The sequence below is a fragment of the Delphinus delphis genome, chromosome 13, assembly GCF_949987515.2.
Source record: "Delphinus delphis chromosome 13, mDelDel1.2, whole genome shotgun sequence".
NCBI classification, from domain to species: domain Eukaryota; kingdom Metazoa; phylum Chordata; class Mammalia; order Artiodactyla; family Delphinidae; genus Delphinus; species Delphinus delphis.
Genome location: NC_082695.1, coordinates 29,402,059 through 29,420,386, shown reverse-complemented (window position 1 = coordinate 29,420,386; position 18,328 = coordinate 29,402,059). Strand labels below are relative to the sequence as shown.

Here is an 18,328-nt window from a genome sequence, read left to right as displayed (position 1 = left end):
GACTGCTATACCTTTAAAGGTATAGAGCACCTTTACATCATGGAGTGTGTTTTCTGTTTTCTCTATGAACAGATTTTACTTTTATAGCTTATAGGGGAAGATGAATCCCTTGGTTTTGTTTTCTAAGTACTGTTCCTACTGCCAAAAATCTCAGTAACAGCATCTTCAAAAGATAGCTTTTTCTGTATCTTTTCAGTCCCCACCCCTCCACTTTAAAAATAAAAGATTTTCTGAACAAATTAAGGTAATATGAATTCACGTTTAAAAGTCCCTTCTGATGATAAAATCAATGCTTAATGTAGAAAGTTGAAAAAGCATGGAACAGTATAAAGCAAATAAAAAGTACTTAGTCCTACCACCTATAAATAACCAGTTTCTTAAAAAAAAAAATTATTTCTTTATTTTGGCTGCGCCAGGTCTTAGTTGCAGCATACAGACTTCTTAATTGTGGCATGTGAACTCTTAGTTGCGGCATGCATGCAGGGTCTAGTTCTCTGACCAGGGGTCAAACCCAGGTCCCCCTGCATTGGGAGCACAGAGTCTTACCCACTGGACCACCAGGGAAGTCCCTAAATAATCACTGTTAACAGTTGATTATTTTTTCTGTGTATGACTCTTTTATATCCTATATTTTTTAGTTAATATTATTGTGATAATTTTCCCATGTTATAAGTATTTTGCTTATAATCTAACAGGAACTTTAGATCTGTAAATGGTGTTAAAAACATTTATTTCAGGTTCTCCCGAAGATATCCATTTCTCTTTTATTCTTTCCCATCCTGCCTACCTAGATTTTAAAAAGTAAACTCTTCAGATATGGAACACTTACTTCTGTTTTAACAAAGGTGTTAATTTAAGCATATTTAATGTTTAATCCTGAGTGCAAGCATGAAAAAAAAATTTTTTTGTGTGTACATCTTATTTTTCTCTAGAAAGTTACACAGTGGAAGGACATGAGACTTATATAAAAATATTACAAATCAAAATGTTTCATTTCTGTGTGAAGACAGCGTTGTTTATACTCTCCCACTTGTTTTCAGGACTGTGTCACAAAGATTGTTTAGGTCAGAGTGAGCAGTCTGTGCATCAGAGGGTCAGAAAAAGTACTCTAAAATGTTTAGTAGCTTTATACAAAATGTCAGTGAGGCTGTGATCATCTAGGATTGAATTACCGGCATGTTACAATGGAGTAGTAGGTGTTTTCTAGTTAAGGCAGTAAGTAAAGTTGTTTATAAATGTCACATACTTTGAGGGCTGAGAGGAGTCTTAGAGATGGTTTTGTGTACTGAGCTAGAGTGGAGGGTTAGACGGGGCTGGAGAAGTGACATGATTTGCTCAAGGTCAGTCACTGTGTTGATGGTGTTGGATTGTGAGCCTCTAACTCAGCACACTGCATTAGCTTTTTTTTTTTTAACATCTTTATTGGGGTATAATTGCTTTGCAGTGGTGTGTTAGTTTCTGCTTTACATTATGCTTTTTACAAAAGTCAGTACCTACACCATCAATAGCAGACCCCCCCCCCCCGCCCCGTCCCCCTCCCCCTCAGGAAGGTGATGGATGAGTATTTAACTTTGTGCTCAGAACACTGCTGCATTAACTGAAAGTGTTGAAAAAGAAAGAAGAGACATGGTTCCTGCCTGTTGGTTACTTTTAACTATAACTTTAAGCCCCTGGAGTGGGAAAACTTCCTTTTTTTTTTTTTAATGATGACACACTACTACGTTAAGTGGATTTTGGACATTTTTTTCATGATACATTTTGAAATTCTTTGTTGATTATGTAATGTGGATAAACAAGGGCAGTGAAGCAGTTTAAGAAATCAAAGCTTTCCTTAAATAGTAGAATGTTTAAATTAAATAGGCAGGTTTGGCTTTTGTATTAATCTCAGGGTCCATACTTTTGTAAGGTTAATGAAAGCTTATAAAAAGATATGTTTAGTGCTTTAATAAGTAAACCATCTTGAATAGAAATGACTCATTTTGTTTCCCGGAAAGTGGTCTTCTGTTTATTTTTACATTAATGTTTGTACAATAATATTTATTCAGTACTTACTATGCCAGGGATTGTCCAGCTGGGGATACAGCTGCAAATAGAACAGAGACCCAGTCTTCATGGAGCTTACATTCGCTCAAGTCTGAGATTTCAGTGTGTTTGGGAAAAAAGTACAGTAAATAAATTAAGGTAACTTCATCTTTAAAATTTGTAATGAAGATGTTTTAGGGCTTTCTTTGATGTAAAACATAAAAACTGTTTTCTTGGTGTTTGATACTTGTTTCCAGAAATATTCATCCTGTGGAACCAAGGAAAATACAATAAAATATCCAATAAAAATCTTTTTCTTATATTACTGATTTGATTACAGTTTCATGCTTTAACACTGCAGAAATCCGCCTGGAATGGCTTATGAATTAGGAAATAAATATAGCTTAGGTGTTTGCATAAAATACAGAGAATTTATGAGAGTTCAGGCTCTGGAGGCAGACCTGACTTCCCACCTCCGTGGCTTTGTGCTTGTCTGACCTTGGACAAGTATTCTAACTTCTGACTCAGAGTTGACTCATCTGTAAAATGAGGGTAAGTAATAAAAGTATCAGCCTCATAGGCTTGTTATTAGGGTTAGTGACGTAATTCACGCAAAGTTCTTGATACATGGTGAGTGTCCAGTAAAGGCTAGATTGTAAAAACTTCTGTTATCACTATTTTTACTCTTACTACTGCTGCCATGCTACTATTACTGTGGGAGTTCTTAGTAGATATTCTGTATACTGTACAGCATATAATTCAGATGTGTGATTAACTTAACGTAGCAAGACATATTCAGCAACATAACCCTTTGTTACTGGAAAGCTGTTTAATCAGCGATGCAGCCGTTAATTTGCTAACACCTGTGGAAACATTGAAGTAGTCATCACTGACTTCACTACAGCTACATTATTTATATATTTGAGCTGAGCATCCAGCCTACCTCATTAGGATTTTTACCTGTTCTGTTTCAGTACAGATAGGATGGAGGAGTGAAAATGTCATGCTGGGGTAAATGATTTATGAATACCTAGAGTCATAGTAGAACGTACATACTTCTGATTTTTTGTGTTTTTTTGCGGTACGCGGGCCTCTCACTGCTGTGACCTCTCCTGTTGCGGAGCACAGGCTGTTGACGCGCAGGCTCAGCGGCCATGGCTCACGGGCCCAGCCACTCCGTGGCATGTGGGATCCTCCCTAACCGGGGCACGAACCCGCGTCCCCTGCATCGGCAGGCGGACTCTCAACCACTGCGCCACCAGGGAAGCCCTACTTCTGATATTTTTTGTTGTTATTGCATGTTGACTAAGAACGATCCATGTGATTGCTTAGCCATACTCAGGTTAAGGCCAGTGTGAATTACTCCAGTTCATTCAGGGATGAGCTGGTTTCTTCTCAGGGAGCTTATAGTTAGTGCGTGATTTAAGACATACATAAATAATAAGTGAGACGTGCAGGGAGAGAGGTAGGGACACTGTGCTATGGTAGTTGTATGGTCACCCTTGTTTCTCCTCAGAGATGCATGCTTTGGTTCATTGCACTTTCTGCTGTTATCCCCCCGAGGTCACTAACTCAGTCTGTACCCCATAGCCAAGAACTCAGAGCTTGTCCAGAACCGGAGAGTCTGAAAGGTGAGCCTGCTTCAGTGTTAAAGGTGCTGTAGAAGACATGGGACTCCTGGGTTTAGAGACAAAGGATGTTATTCTCAGGGCACTGCAGGCAGCAACTTCATAGTTGTGTTGGTTTCCTTTGCCCCTCAGATTCCATGGGGGCAACACAAAGGGGTTCAGTGCAGGTGGGTGCTGCCCACCTGGTGGGTTTGTGTCATAGGTGAGAAACCTTGAGTCTAGGGCCTCTGAACCTTTTGTGATGGGCTGCACAGAAACCTGCCTGACCTTTTTCCAGAGGAGGACCTGAGCATTATCACACTGGACAGCAAACAAACCTACCCTCTCCTCAGGAGGGAGATGCTAACAGTCAGATGCAAGACTGTTCACTATGTAGTAGATCCTTGAAAAGACAGTCTGTATGAAAGCCTCCAGGGCCTCCACTGGCAAAAGGTGCAGAAATGCTAGAGACCCATGGAGACTTGTCTCCCAACAGACCTCCGGGTTGCTGGTCTAAACGATGCTACGGAGTTCATGAGTTAACATTGGTGCACATAGCCTGTTTATTCTTGAGCTGCATCCCAGAGGCCTTTTCTATTTCTGAAATGCTCCATGCTATATTCAGGACCACTTATCCTGAAATAAAATTTGATTCTCTAAGCGCACAGGCTTAGTTGCCCTGCGGCATGTGGGATCTTCTTGGACCAGGGCTCGAACCTGTGTCCCCTGCATTGGCAGGTGGATTCTTAACCACTTCGCCACCAGGGAAGTCCTGCTCTAAATTTTAGGTATACAGCGTTTCATGCCGGAAATATATATTTAGGTAAAGGAGTCAGGCTAGTCTCACTTAGGACATACTTCTGGGTGAGCTGCCCTAAACTTTTCCTACGTTTTTGAAGTTCCAAGTTTTTTCCAAACTTTTTAATACAGGGACCGTATTTATGTATGTTACATTTCCATCTGTTAGAATTTGGGACTGAGAATAGGACTTTGGCTTACTGGGAATGATAATGTAGTAGAGCGAGGATAGAATACTTAGTGACAGGAAGTGGCGTGGGAGATTGAAGGAGGGCAGCCTGTGTAGTTAAAAGGTGGAGTTTTAAAATTTAATTCTGTTTTTTCAGTAAAAGAGTTCAAGTAAATGTTATCTGTATTGTGTGGAATTCTGTTTTATATGGTATATTTTTACATATAAACAGTGAAATTTCATCTGTGAAGTAGGAAGTATCAGGTGGTACCTGTGGTTGGTGAGTAGTTTACAATCAAATAATCATAAAATGGACTGTTGTAGTGATTGTTTCTAAATGATAAACTAAGCATTTATATTGGACAAATGGCAGGATTTTCTTCAATTACAGGGATTAAGTTTTAGAAATCCTCAAAACGTGAGTATTTATTTCCTATATAAGTTGCTTCGAATGTTTCACTTTTTCATCAAAACACCGCTTTTCACTTTTCTTTCAGTTTTTTTTTTAAGCTTACACCAAGGGTCAGCTTTTCTTAAAAACAAAAACAAAAATCTTTACTGTTTTTCATAAAAGAAAAATATGTACAGTTTAAAGAATTATCAAGAAGTTAGTAGCTCTGCAGTCACTGCTCAGGTTCAGAAATAGAACTTGTGTGTTGCAAAGCTCTCCTAGTACTTTCTCCCTGCAAAGTTAACTCCTGATTTTTATGGTAACCATTTACTTGTTTTTCTTAATGGTTTAAGCACCTAAGCATTGCAGGGGATGTTAGTAAAGCAGGAAATTATTGATATAATGCAGTGGTTTTTAACCTTATTTGACACGATATCCCATTTTGATATTTTATATTTTGTAATGCCCATTTTTCCATCCTGAAGTGAAATTCATATATAAAATTACATACCAACATACACAGTTAAAATTTTTTAATATAATGCCCTAATGTAACATAAAGGAGAAGAAAGTGAATTTGTGATGAAATATGCATTTTGGTGTGTAAATGTTTGGGCATGACTATAGTAGAAGACTAATGAATTAGCCAGATCCCTGTAACCTACTTAAATAAATGAGTTTGGATTTAAGGGAGGTTAAGGGAGGAGTTATCTGATAGAGGGTTTTCTCTAACATTTTGAAATAAGGGCAAGAGAGTATTTATGCATGTGGGTAGAATCATGTGAATGTGTCACCCATACATGTGTGCTGACTGGACCAGATGTTTGTAGGAATTTAAGTGTCCTGAGTGACATTGCTGTTGGTAGAATAATTTTCTGTAATGGTGAACTCACCTTTCAGAATTTTAGGGAAAGAGAAAAAGGTTTCTTGTTTTATACAATAGATGTATTTCTGGGAAAGAGGTTTTTTTTTTTTTTTTTAACCAGTGTGGATTTCTGGAGGGGTATGTGAAGATCTGGTGGGATGGGGGCCTAATACTGTACTTGATTGCATGGATCTACCCGGGTTGTGAAATGTCTAACATCCTGTTCCTCTCTACCCCCCACCCCACAACAGTAGCACCACCCAGTCCTAATGTCAGACAGAAGTACCTGACAGTGGCAGTATTACCCTGGATTTAGGCTTGTGTTGTAGCAGATATATTACATAACTTTCCCTCTATTTTTGAGGGCCTGTAAGGGTAGATTCTATCGGGTCTGTTTAACCTGCAGGCTCCAGGAATCCACGATACACCCCCACCCCAGATCGCCCCATCTCACCCTCACCCTCCAGAAAAACCCAAGGTAAAATTGTTGTGAATATTTGCCTGTGTATGTTTTTCTGGGTTAGTATATAGTTTTCATGAGATTCTTAAAGAGTTTCTGTGACCCACAAAGGTGGAACAGATGTTTCTGCCTAAGACCTCTTCAAGCAATTAAATCTGGTTATTATGCTAGTGGTCATTAGTACTTGCTGATTTTGCATCTTAACCAGGAAAATGGGCTCAGACTCTGAACTGGCTGCTGGGAGCAACCCTTACTGTGAGAGGCTTGGTTAGAGGGACACAGTGGAGTAGAAAATTTCAAATTCATTTGTTAGGTGGCTTTATTGTAGGTAATTTTACATTTTACTGATAAGGTTAACATATTCAGTAAAGAATTTGGCTTTTGAATTGGTGGAATTTTTTTCTTTTGACATATTATCTTCATTTTTATGTCTAGAAAGACCACAATCTATTATTTAAGATTTATAATCCCTTTTGGGCAACATAAAATGTAAGTACTGTTTCAGAATTCATATGTTGATGAAAATTGACACATCGTCATTTTCTAAGTCAGTTTAAAAAATCAGTTATTTTACCTTGTTTTGGATAGTTGGTACTTTCCTCTAAAATTGGGGAAATTAAAAAAATTGAATTTAAAATTACGAATTGAAACTTATGTAATTGTTATAAAAATACAGGATTTTTCAAAATTAAAATTTTGTAAAATGTTTCCTTTGTTATTTTACTAAGAAGCTTTAAAAAATAAATTTATACTTAATGCTAATGTTAAAATCCTAGTCGAAATAGTCACATAAACATGTACACATTCTCAGTTATCTGTAGTAATTTATGGATTTTCAGAATGTTAAGAAATGGAATCTATGTCTTTAAAACTCGTAGTTTTAATAGTTTAAAATGTGTCTTTAGCCAATGATTTTGTGGATTCACGCAGCAAAATGGACAGATTGGAGCTTTCCCCTTCACTCCCCCGGGCCAGTGTATGGTGGGGTAGTTAGCTGCTAGCCAAAAAATGCAAGCAGTTGGGATTGAAGAAGCAGCAAAGGATGTAAAATAATATATAAATGCAGTGATTAACTTGACCATATAATTCAAGCAAGCTATCCAAAAGATTGTGGTTCTTATATATATTGTATATATATTTTTTAAAAATGTGTACTTGTTGATTTAAATGCCTATTCCACATTAGAATTTTTTCCATAACTGGTTCTCTGCCTTTATATGCTTTCTTCTAATGTTCTCTTATTTCTGTCTCTTCCCTTTTATCCCAGTTCCAAATCTTTATTTTTTTAGAAAATATCTTACAACTCACAAACTTTAAGCATAGGATAAAATTAATTCATTTCCTAGGACCTGAAATAAGTGCCTTTCATTTCAAGTCTCTTCTTTTCCTCTCCTTGCATCAGGCAGGTCTACTTTCAGCCCCTGCTCTCTTCCTAGTGCCTCTGCATTGTCTGTCTGTTGTTCCCCTTCAAGCCTTTGTCTAAGATAATTTTCCAGTCTTCAGCAAAATGGGAAACTTTATCTGGCAGAGTTGGGGAATCTTCTCAGTCTGGACTCTAAACTAGAAATATTTTAAAGTTTTAAAAGACATACTTTTTCTGGTTTATTTAATAAAGGAAAGATAGCCTTTATAATAGTTGTCTTTGATTTCAGCCTTCTAGCTTTTTTTTTTTAAAAGTATAACTTAAAATTAATTGTTTTAGAAACCACTGAAAATTGCTTTTGGGTTAGTTAGAAGTGTGTGGTTGTTGCTTCCATTGAGACATATTTATCTTCAGTCTCCAAATTAACAGGTATTCAGTTTACTGTCTAAACCTGTATAAAATATCTTTAGGCTTTTCTTCCGCCAAGAACAAAAGTGGCGGTACTGTTTCTCCACACCTCACTCCCCCCTTTTTTAAACAAAAAATGGTTTAGGACTTATTTAATTCAGGCAGGACTGCATCACCTTTTGGGTTCTTTGTTTTGCAGTTTTATGTTTGGGTGTAGAATCAAAGCTTAAAAAAAACTTTGTATGTAGAGCATTTGACACAGTGCTCTTAATAAACACTTGACAAATATGTGAGTGAAAGAATGAACGAGTGAAGGGATCAAACTTAGTTGAGGTGAAGCAAGAGCACCCTGTCATTGGGTTCGTCGGCTTCTGATGGAGAGGTTTTGTGGTCGGCTCTGTCAGGTGAATCTGAAGATTGGCATTGGTTTGCAGACCACTGGAAATCCCGATCTTTTCAGTCATGTGGTAAGAGCATACTCTAGGAATACAATTTTGGGCTTATTTCATAAATTGAAACTTTAAAAATATATTTTATTTGATAGAAACAATACATGTTCATGTAGTGATTTTATAAAGTCTGGTAAGGAATGAAGAAGAAAATAAAACTCCTTTGTGTGTGTATACCTGGAGGTATATTTAGGTACACAGACTTTCAGTACATACTCTATATAAAATTGAGGTTATGTGCATCCAGTTTTGAATTCTGCTTGTGTGTGTCTGTGTGTGAATCCAATTAAAATTTTTTTTTCCCTGTTTTTGGTTTTTAAACCTTACAGGCCCCTTCACAGATGTAGTCACTACAAATCTTAAGTTGCGAAATCCATCGGATAGAAAGGTGTGTTTCAAAGTGAAGACTACAGCACCTCGTCGATACTGTGTGAGGCCCAACAGTGGAATTATTGACCCAGGGTTGACTGTGACTGTTTCAGGTAGCAAACCATGTCCTGAATTTATGCTGTTCTTTTACTATATGCAAACTGCTGCAGGAAATGTCTTATCTTGGGGTGAGGGTGTATGTGGTCAGTTTGTAAGCAGTTACTGTCGTTCAAAAAATGTTATATCTGTTCTTTATTTCTACAGCTTACTGCCACATTCTCTGCCCTTATTATTTTGTCTTTGAAATGTTGTATCATTTTTGTGATTGCTCATCCTCATTCATTCAGATCTCTAGCTGTTGTTACGTATTGCATGCAGCTGTGGAGGTGTTATCCTAAATCTTTTGCTTAAAAATGTACAGTGCCTCTTTTTTGCCAATAGTTGTAAACTTAGATGCGTCTTTCTGCCTTTTATTGTTAATGCCAACAGTGTCCCGCACTTGAAAACTTTAGTTTTGTCACCCCCTTTTGTGTTTACTTGTAGTCCAGGGAGTGTGCTTGGTTCCTTCCATGTGTGGATTGCTTACTCCTGCCGTGGAGTCTGTGCTGGTGCCAGAGTTAATGCCCTCAGACTTCCCTGACGATATCCTTTCATGATACCGTCTAACATAGCAGAGTGATAGGAAGCAAGTAGGAGGATGTAGTTTACTTATGGGAGAACTTCTCAGGCCTCACACAGAGACCATTTACTCGTATTTTCTAGCAGTAGTTCTCACCTCTGTGAAGCTCTGCTGTAATTGCACAGAGAGCAGGAACACACGCAGACCTTTGCAGATTAGAATCTCTGGGGACACAACCTAGACATGTGTATGTTAAACAAAACAAAACATGCCTGCGTAATCCTGATAGGTATTCCTAAAATATGAAAATAATTCTGTATCAGTTTTCTAGTTTTCAAGCCCACAGCGGATTAAAAACAGAAACTTATACAAAGAGTGAGCGCCCGGGGCAGGCTCACTGAGATGTTCATCAGTGGAACCTGACTGCAGAGGCAGTCAAGGACAGACGTCAGAGTTCTTGGGGCACTTAATCCTCCCTCAGTAACTGTATTCCCAAACTCAGAGCTAGGAGGGCCTAGAGAAGATGCTTTTAGTGAGTCTTGTGTGGTGGCCTGGCAGGCCTGCTTTCATGTTTGTCTGGCCGAACTGTCAGTTCACGGGGAAGATGGGTGGGCAATAAGAAGAGTTGGCAACGAGTGTTCTGGAAGTTGCTCTCTAAGTCCACAAGCCTTTTTAGCTCAATTGGAAGAAGATAAAATTATTTCTATCCACATGGTTAAAAATAGATTTTGGTGCAAACAGCTATATCCCTAGGAATCCATGGAACTATTCAGAAGGACTTTTTCTTTAGGATTCTAGCTTTCTGAAGTTTTACTGTATTAATGTTTCTTAAGAACCTGTATACTTCTCAAAGCCCTTTCTCTCACATAAGCCCCTTGTATTGAGCACCTGACTTACTAAAAACTCTTTACACACCAGTTACTGTTTCCATGCACACCCTTGATCCCTCTCCTCCACTGAGAACTGGCACTCCAGTGTTCAGTGCAGTGCCTTTCCGGGTGAGCAGGCACTCCAGCCACGCTTCCTCCAGCAGCCTTCCCTGATTGACTCTGTCTGCATACTCTCTCTTTTTCTCCCTCTCTCTCCCTTTAGCATGCACCTTTATGGATTTACTCCTTTAATCTGTGCTAAGATTGTCTTCCTCTTGTTACATGGTCTGTAGCCTTAGAAGTATGACTGTCATAAAGTCACAACCATGTTTGAAGTTTTCTTTCTATCCAGTTTCTAGTGAATAGCGTAGGGTGGTTGTTCAGTGAAGGGTGTTCCTGGAGATACACTGTGCTTTATCTGGGTTCTGGGCGTTTATCCTGTGCATTTTCTACAGCTGTATATTTGGCCCTTAAAAATTTTTTTTTAACCATGATGGGAGTTAATGGACTTCTCAGACATACCTTATAAAGAAGATGTTCTTATATAATTGATATTTCTTACATTTGCTTCATTTCATCTGTCTTTTTGAAAATGTTGACATCTGTCTATCTTAGAAATAATCTAAATATTAGGGAAGTAATCTCCACAATATTGTATACATATTGTGTACAATTGCTGATTCATTATATTCTCTTATTAGATTTATATTACATAATTTTAAACCACATGGAACATCTAAAAACCCTCTTGTAGGCCACTGAAAATCATAAATACTTCAGAAAAAAATTTGAATATAATTATTAGGAAGCTGGAAAAAGTTTAGAAATCATGAGGCTGTATGGTTTCCTTGTACACTTTGTTGTCCTAGACTCATTTAAACAAATTAATAAACTCTTCTTGAATAGGTGTGTATTTAAAATCTATTTTAGAAAAATTAGTTATATCAGAACACTAATATATGGTAGTGAGTTTTTATGTTACTTAGAATTTCTTCTATAAATACTTCAGTTGTCTAATTTTAAGAGCTGTTATCACTAAATACTAATGTGAAACCTAAGTTTATATTATACGTGGTTTTAATAGGCAATTTACTAGATTTTGAGTTTATAGGCATTTTAATAGTTAATGTTGGCAAAGTTTTGAAAAATTTCCAAACTTAAGTTTAGAGAGGGCAATCATAGATGGATATTTATTTATTTTTAGTAGACATTTGTTTATTTTATGGGTTGTTAAAGACTTAGCAAATCAGAAAGGTAGACAGTTTAAAAATAATTGGAAACCATAAAGTTGTTTCTGGATCCTTACTGTAAATAATCCAGTGTGTGGTTTCTCGCGCCTTTCCTGGTTTTCTTTAAATTTGCAAATTAGTGAGTACTAGGAATGCAAAGAAGCAAACAAATGCAGAAGTCACTGTCATGTGTCCTTTCTTCTTCTTTAGTAATGCTGCAGCCTTTTGACTATGACCCCAATGAGAAGAGTAAACACAAGTTTATGGTACAGACCATCTTTGCTCCACCAAACATTTCAGATATGGAAGCCGTGGTGAGTAGAGAAGTTGAACAGAAGTTGTCTGGGGAAATGTTGTTTAAACTGTGGGTTTTGTTTAGTTCTCCATTGAGAAACCTGGTTTTTAAAATTAACAAAATCTGTAAATCTGTTCACTACAGATAACCCTGACTCATTTCAAGAACGAAGGAATTTTGAAATAGTACGCCTTAGAGACAGTTTCGAGGTGCTGCTATTAAGAGTGAAGTCCTGTAATCTCTAGGGCTGTTAGTGTGATTTTAATGGATTGTGATAGTAGCTCTTCGTAGGGTTCTATAGGAAGTTCTGTGGCATTGCCGGTACCTGTGGTGGGTGAGAATAACGCAGTGTGTACAGGCAGCTGTAGTCCTGGCTGACCTGGGGAACCCCCTGCGCACGCGCGCGCACACACACACACACACACACACACACACACACAGACACGCACGGCAGCTACACTAACCCTCAGTTGTCCCTTGAGGCGAAACCTATTTGTCCCCATTGTATCTCCTCTGTCTCATTGTTTGGTTTTGTTTGCTTTCAGTGGAAAGAGGCAAAACCCGATGAATTGATGGATTCTAAATTGAGATGTGTATTTGAAATGCCCAATGAAAATGATAAATTGGTAAGTAGGAAAATATAAGAAAATTGGAAGCTATTAAGCTCTCAGTTACTTTGAGATTGAATTCTGCTTCTGGTTTTGGCCTTTGTGATTGTGTGATATGGCTGTTCCACTTTCAGACTCAGTGTTTACGGTTTTTAAAAACTTAATGTGTATATGCTCTTTTCATTTCATAACATTTTGTTCAAGAAGAAAAATACTTTTAGATACAAGCTGGATGATGGAGAAGAACCGCCTAATTCTACCAAAATTTTGCTACTTAAACCACTTCAAGTTCTTTGTTAGAATGAGACATGTGTATACATAAATATAATTAAATTACAGACATAAACCACTTTTTGGCAACTATATACCTGCAGTCTGGGGATAAGATTTAATTTACATGGACAAACAGTTTATTCCAAATTTGGCTATTTCCAGATATTTTGTTCACTATTGATCAAAATACATCTGATTTTATTCCTTAGTAAATAATTTTTATGTTGCTTTTTGATTAGTGTGAGGCAAATACAATTTGAGGGGCTGAAGTGTATGTGCATGGAGTTTAAAAAGTAGTCTTTTTTTTTTGTGGTATGCGGGCCTCTCACTGTTGTGGCCTCTCCCGTTGCGGAGCACAGGCTTCGGACGCGCAGGCTCAGTGGCCATGGCTCACGGGCCCAGCTGCTCCGCGGCATGTGGGATCTTCGCAGACCGGGGCACGAACCCGTGTCCCCTGCATCGGCAGGCGGACTCTCAACCGCTGCGCCACCAGGGAAGCCCTAAAAGGTAGTCTTATAGAATGGGTTGTGGTCACTTTATTCCTTTTCTGAAACGCAAATTTGAATTTTTTTCTGTGGTTTGTAGGAGGGGCTTGAAGGGTAAGTAGGTTTTTGTGTGTGTGATTTAACATATAAAATAATATGGATAAATAGAATTGTTTGGCACAATCAGATTATAATTTTACATGACTTTTTTCTTTGCTCTGGAGGCCATTTGCCCTATTGAAAAGTAAACTTGCAGATTAAATACGTGGGGTCAATTGTTGTGTTACTCTTAGGGTAAGCTGAAATGAAGAAGTGCCTGAATGGTAATTAGGTGTTGACCAAATCATTTATTGTGTTTTTAATGCCTTATTAAAGGGATTTTGAAATATTTGCCAAAAACAAAAAAATGTGAATACATATGTTGTTACTGGAAAGTGAGATTTTGATGGCATGTTGATGCTTCCCATTTGGAGTTTACTTTCTCTTTTGCTAGGCTGCCAGGACGCTAATAGCTTGCATAACTCTTATTATTGGAACCAAGAAAAGAGCACATTCATCTCGGTTGACTTATTTTATTTCTAGTTTTATTGAGCTATAGTTGACATACAGCACTGTATAAGTTTAAGGTGTCAGCATAAACACTAGTGTTACATATATTGTGGAATGATTACTACAGTAAGTTTAGTTAACATCCACCATCTCATATAGCTACCCAAAAAAAAAGTTTTTCCCCCTCTGATGGGAACTCTTAAGGTCTGCTCACTTAACAGCTGTCAATATACCAAACAGTGGTGTTAGCTAGAGTCAGCATGTAGTACATTACATCCCCAGTTCTTGTTTATCTTCAATTTTGTACCTTCTGGCACCCTTCATCCAGTCCTTCCTCGCCGTTCCCCGCTTCTGGTAACCACAAACCTGATCTCTTTCTACAAGTTTGGGGCTTTGTTGTTTTGTTTTAAGATTCCATGCATAAGTGAGCTCATACAGTATTTGTCTTTCCTTGACTTATTTCACTTAGCATAATGCCCTTAAAGTTTCGTCCATGTTGTCACAAATGGCAGGATTTCCTTTTTTTAAATGGCTGAAATAATATTCCATTGTATCTGTATATTCCAGTCTGTATATATATACCACAACTTCTTTATCCATTCATCTCTTTTTTTTTTTTTTTTTTTGCGGTACGCGGGCCTCTCACTGTTGTGGCCTCTCCCGTTGCGGAGCACAGGCTCCAGACACGCAGGCTCAGCGGCCATGGCTTACGGGCCTAGCCACTTCGTGGCGTGTGGGATCTTCCCGGACCGGGGCATGAACTCATGTCCCCTGCATCGGCAGGCAGACTCTCAACCACTGCGCCACCAGGGAAGCCCTAAACATTTGTTTTTTTGCAGTTTGTTTGATTTGAAATCAAAATAAAGTCCACATACTGCTATTGGATGGTATGTTTCTTAAGTCTCTTAATCTATAGATTCCCTCTGTTTTTCTCTTGTAAATTATTTATTAAAGAAACCGAGTTTGTCCTGTAGACTTTCCCACGGACTAGATTTTGCTGATTGCATCCTTCAGGTATCTTTTAACTTCTCTGCTGTCTTTGGTATTTCCTGTCATTGGATCTAGAGACTTGATTAAATTGAGGCTTATTTTTGCGGTGAGGGAGAGGCAAGACTACTTTGTAGGTGGTTATCTGTTCTCTCAGGGAGGTACCTAATGTCTGATTTTTTTTGTTTTGAAGTTAGCAGCCGTTGGTGTGCAGTGTGTAGATGAGTGGTCCCAGCCAGGGGTGGTTTGCCCCCCAACGGGACAGTTGTCAGTGTCTGGAGACATTTTTGGTTGTCACAGCTAATGTGGAGGGGCCTACAGACGTCTAGTGGGTAGGGGCCGGGGATGCTGCTCAGCTTCCTACAATGCACAGGACTGTCCCCACAACAAAGATTCTCCAGCCCCAAATGTCAGTGCAGTTGGAAGTGAGTAAATACAGTTTAAGTCCATTGATTCATTCAAGGTTGTGTAATGGTGACTTTGTCATTACTGCTTCATTGTATTAGTTAGAGAGTAACTGGAGCTCATCTGATACCCGCTGATTCATTCAATGGTGGAGTTCTAAAGCTTTCTCTTAAGTTATAGGCTTTCAAAAAATGAGTTGGTTACAGTGTCCCTCTGATGATGTACAGTCAGCTTTCTGTCCTCCTTCCTTTCCTTCCCTTCCCTCTTTGCCGTGTTGTTATGGACTCATGGACTTAAACTTCCTACTGTTTCAACCCCTTGCAGTTATTGTATTGGTGATCAGATTGGCTAGTAGCCGGCTCCTGAGTCCTTTCACCTTAGTAGTCTTTGGTAATTTCCTTCATGTCTAATATGGCAAGATACTTCCAGGCTCAGACCTGGGATTAGACATTTCTTCAAGCCCTGGGTCCTTTCAGTGGGAGATGGTATTTCAAGACCACAAGCTGGGCACTGGGAGTAAGACAGTGATTTTTAGTTTTGTGAGAATTCCTATCAAACCATTCTTTTGGCCAAGATTCTAGTGGAGGCCTGATTGTCAGTTGAAGGCACTTTTAATGGTAAAATTTTAATGGTGAAATTAGTCAGTATCACATAAATCACATAAGATGATGCTCATCCTTTTATTTTTTGAGGTGTTGTGATTGTGTTTAATGGTTGGGTTATGTTCTTGAAGCTCTTGGATAATTCAAATTGTGTAAAATCCAACACTAACGGAGAAGAATGGGCAGGTCCTCTTGTGAACCAGCTGCAGTGCTGTTGGAATATAGCAACTCATATGGCTTCTTAGCTTTGCTGTTATGCTTCTTGATGGACATTTTTAAGTGTTTGGAATTCACATTTCAGGTTTGGCACATAAAATGAGACTTTTAATATTTCAGTATATCAGATTTATATAATTCAAATGTGCAAAAATATTTGTATCTATACTAGAGGTGGCCGTAATTGATTAATGTGCATGTTAAAAAGAAGGGCTGAAATACAGCTGTGTTTTTATGAGGCGGTGTTTGCCAGAATGTGTTGGTTTGGAAGGGCTCTGTGGTCAGATGAGTTTGGAAAAACGCTATAAATAAGCACACTGCATATTTGCACATTAAAGGCTCTGAATAAAGAAAATCTGATTAACCTAGTATTTCTTTTTTGTTTCATATAATGCAATTAACTTCCCATGGAATGCCAGATGTTCTGTAAAATACACTTTTGGAAACGCCGTTCCTGTGTAAGCTCATTCTTGTGGAGCTGCTAACCTGCAGGTTCTACGAGAAATCCCCATTACTGAGGGATCACTTAAGTGGGCGCAGCCTGGTACAGACCTGGTGCTGTCCGAATTGTTGATTAGTGACTTCCTGTCAAGTCATAAGCTTACTGTTGCATCGCATCCTTTACAGAAAATGTGAAACCTCAGAGTAACCAAATCTGGAGTGTTTATAATAGTATAAAATATATAAAGTTTTTGTGTATTTGTTATAATGATTAAAGATGAAACCTTTGGGCTTCCCTGGTGGCGCAGTGGTTGGGAGTCCGCCTGCCGATGCAGGGGACGCGGGTTCGTGCCCCGGTCCGGGAGGATCCCGCGTGCCGCGGAGCGGCTGGGCCCGTGGGCCATGGCCGCTGGGCCTGCGCGTCCGGAGCCTGAGCTCCGCAACGGGAGAGGCCACGACGGTGCGAGGCCCAAGTACTGCAAAAAAAAAAAAAAAAAAAAAGATGAAACCTTTTACACACACACACACACACACACATAAAACACCTCTTTTCTAATACTTTATTCATGTGGTAATAAAACCCTGTTGGTAAGACCCTAATGGTATCTTGCCATTTCTGGTTTAGTATTGTCTACAGATGAAGTTGATGAAACTGCTTAAAGACCATAGTATCTCTAACATACTGATTTCTTTCTAGTATCCATAGATACAGTTACGAAATTACTTAATATCCTTTTTCTGTATGTCTGTCTTCAGTTTAGTATGAACTTTGTCTGTTAGGAAATTAGGGCATCATTGAGTAGTGTTTTACCTAGATAAAGTTTGTCAGTTTACTACAGACAAATTGGTAAGATGCCATATGAAGCTGAATCCTGACTACACAAATTGATTAAAGATGAAACGCCCTTATTCAAGGAAAACACATTTCTAAATGTGCAAGATTCACAGAAATATGAGAACTGTTGGCAGCCTGTATTTTTAGAAGTAGAGTACAAAATATATTTTTTAGTTTATATAGTCACGATTGCTGTTAGTAAATTCCTATAGTGACATGGTTTGACCCCTTATTTATTTTAGTTTGTCAATATGTTTTAAAAAGTTTGTTAATTTAAGCAAACTTCAGTTTAGTTTTTTTTTTTTTTTTTTGCGGTACGCGGGCCTCTCACCGTTGTGGCCCCTCCCGTTGCGGAGCTCAGGCTCCGGACGCGCAGGCCCAGTGGAGAAGCCCATGTTCAGTTACACATTTACTCCAAAGAGTTGCTCATCAGAATTTATGATCTTTAGTAATCAACTTAGAAAAATTTGGTTTGCATCCAAAGCAGTTAGATAGCACAATAGCTATCATGGTTATTGATACTTTCTTCTCAGAGTTGGTGTAGGTAGCAGGTAGCAAAACGTGCTGTTGATTCAGTGTTTCTTATGTTGGGTACCCCATCCCACTCTCACCCCTGCCCGCAGCTCCTCGCCCACCTCCCCGAGCCCTCAAAAGAAGTAGACAGGCAGTTAAGTACCTTATGTAAGTACACCTTTCCCTGTTTGAGGATCTGGATCTTTTTAGGTATGCTGTTAGTTCTTGGGCATTTACTGTCTCTAAAGACAGTTGGAAACGGCTGTGTTATTATTTTGTTGATTTCTTTAGGTTTTTTAGGACCTTGATACTGAATATATAACTCAGAAAATGATTGAAGTTTTTAGTCATCTTGTAGGATAAGAAAGGTGCCAGCTTTAGAAGTATGGTGGTTGAGTCCATGTTTTTATTTTTATGGTTTAAAGAGATCATTTTTGTGATAAAACAGTCCTAATTTATTTGGAACCATCATTAGAATACGGGCTTCTTTTTGGAAAATAG

General features: G+C 38.5%; 1 protein-coding gene across 3 annotated transcripts in view; it reads left to right on the top strand.

The window, feature by feature from the left end:
• The window catches only part of VAPA (VAMP associated protein A), a 37,346-nt gene that overhangs the window by 9,203 nt on the left and 9,815 nt on the right, over positions 1 to 18,328 (top strand). For all 3 annotated transcript variants that reach the window (XM_060028665.1, XM_060028664.1, XM_060028663.1), the window contains exons 2-4: positions 8,862 to 9,014; positions 11,829 to 11,932; positions 12,459 to 12,539. In XM_060028665.1, the coding sequence (XP_059884648.1) occupies positions 8,862 to 9,014; positions 11,829 to 11,932; positions 12,459 to 12,539 (338 nt within the window). The remainder of the gene's footprint in view (positions 1 to 8,861; positions 9,015 to 11,828; positions 11,933 to 12,458; positions 12,540 to 18,328) is intronic.